The sequence below is a fragment of the Phalaenopsis equestris genome, unplaced genomic scaffold, assembly GCF_001263595.1.
Source record: "Phalaenopsis equestris unplaced genomic scaffold, ASM126359v1 Scaffold000024, whole genome shotgun sequence".
In the NCBI taxonomy this organism is placed as follows: Eukaryota; Viridiplantae; Streptophyta; class Magnoliopsida; order Asparagales; family Orchidaceae; genus Phalaenopsis; species Phalaenopsis equestris.
Genome location: NW_018164466.1, coordinates 199,795 through 201,314, shown reverse-complemented (window position 1 = coordinate 201,314; position 1,520 = coordinate 199,795). Strand labels below are relative to the sequence as shown.

General features: G+C 33.8%; 1 protein-coding gene across 1 annotated transcript in view; it reads left to right on the top strand.

Moving 5' to 3' along the window:
• The first annotated feature begins 619 nt into the window (after positions 1-619).
• The window catches only part of LOC110018512 (nuclear pore complex protein NUP205-like), a 66,703-nt gene continuing 65,802 nt past the window's right edge, over positions 620-1,520 (top strand). Inside the window, exons 1-2 of the mRNA XM_020715847.1 lie at positions 620-649; positions 762-843. Of these exons, the coding sequence (XP_020571506.1) occupies positions 620-649; positions 762-843 (112 nt within the window). The remainder of the gene's footprint in view (positions 650-761; positions 844-1,520) is intronic.

Below are 1,520 nucleotides of genomic sequence, written 5' to 3'. Positions count from 1 at the left end.
TCCAGCGTCTGTCCCTATATGGTATATGAGTCATACCATAACAAATATTAATATTACGAAATTCTTAACTATATGTCTCTATATGTATGTCTGTATGTATGTATGCATGTCAGTTAGTATGTATGTATGTATGCATGTCAGTTAGTATGTATGTATGTATGTATATCTATATGTTATATATGTATGTGTGTGTGTGTGTGTGTTTATGTATGTATGTATGTATATATCTCTATATGTATTGTATGTCGATATGTACATACATACATACATATATAATGTACATACATACATACATATATATAGATGTATGTACATACATACATACATATATATAGATGTATGTACATACATACATACATATATATAGATGTATGTAGATATGTACATACATACATATGAAGAGGAAGGATATAGATGTATGTACATACATACATACATACATACATGCATGCATATATACATACATATTTATTTATTTATAGAATGCAAATTCATTGATGTAAAAGGGAAGATATAAAAGTTTTAGTGAGTGGGTACAAATAACTCACTCACAGAGAATACAACTCACTCAAAATAAAAGACTTCGTATGCCCCAAAAAAGAGAAAATAAAAACTATTCATGGTGGGCGTATTTGCCACTTCTCCTCTGGTTCTTGGGAGAGAGTTCAACACTAGACTGAGATGCGGACTTTCACTTGAAACTATCAAAGAGTCGTCCTGGAAATTTTTTGGTTCTAGCATTTCTTTTTTATTCTTCCTAGATTTGTAAACTTGCTATTCATCTGCCAGTGTTTGTCCCATCTGATCTACTTATGGATCTTCAGTGGAGAGCTTACCTTGGGGGTACGTTGATCCGTAAATTGCTGATCAGTCTCAACCTGCAACACATTTTAATCATGGCGCTCCTCCAGGGCTTGATTATGCTTTTCTGTCGCGATAAATGGTTTCAAAACACATCGACTAGCATCTGTTATAACCAGGATCGAGTTAAGGAGACATTTGAGCAATTTCATTTATTTTCCATCAATTGTCATATACTTTTTGGAAAATTTTTTTGGCATAGTCCTCTACTTTAGATAAGATGTTTCCCATCAAAGGGACCAATCTTTCAATTTCTCAATAGTTTGAGATTTTCAAAAGCTTTTCGAATGATTTTCATTTTAAGATGTCCCAATTGGAATCTCCCAATGAGGGTAAATTTGCACTTATTAACCAGATTGGAAACTTCAACATCAGAGAAAATTAGAGCTAATTTGCCATTCTTTCTACTCGCCTTCTTGATGAGGTTACAGTCCCCCCTAGCCTTCAAAGGATTCATGATAGACCTGAGGGAAAACCTGATCCACTGATCCCACAGAGCCAACCTTATCAACATAAGAAACCTTCCCAATGTTTAAAACTGAAGCAGTCGGTGGTTGAGGAAGAACAAAAGCCATAGAGCTAAGATTCGAACAGTGGGAAGCTATTGGCTGGAGTCGTGACTATATATATATATGTATATATATATATATATATATAAT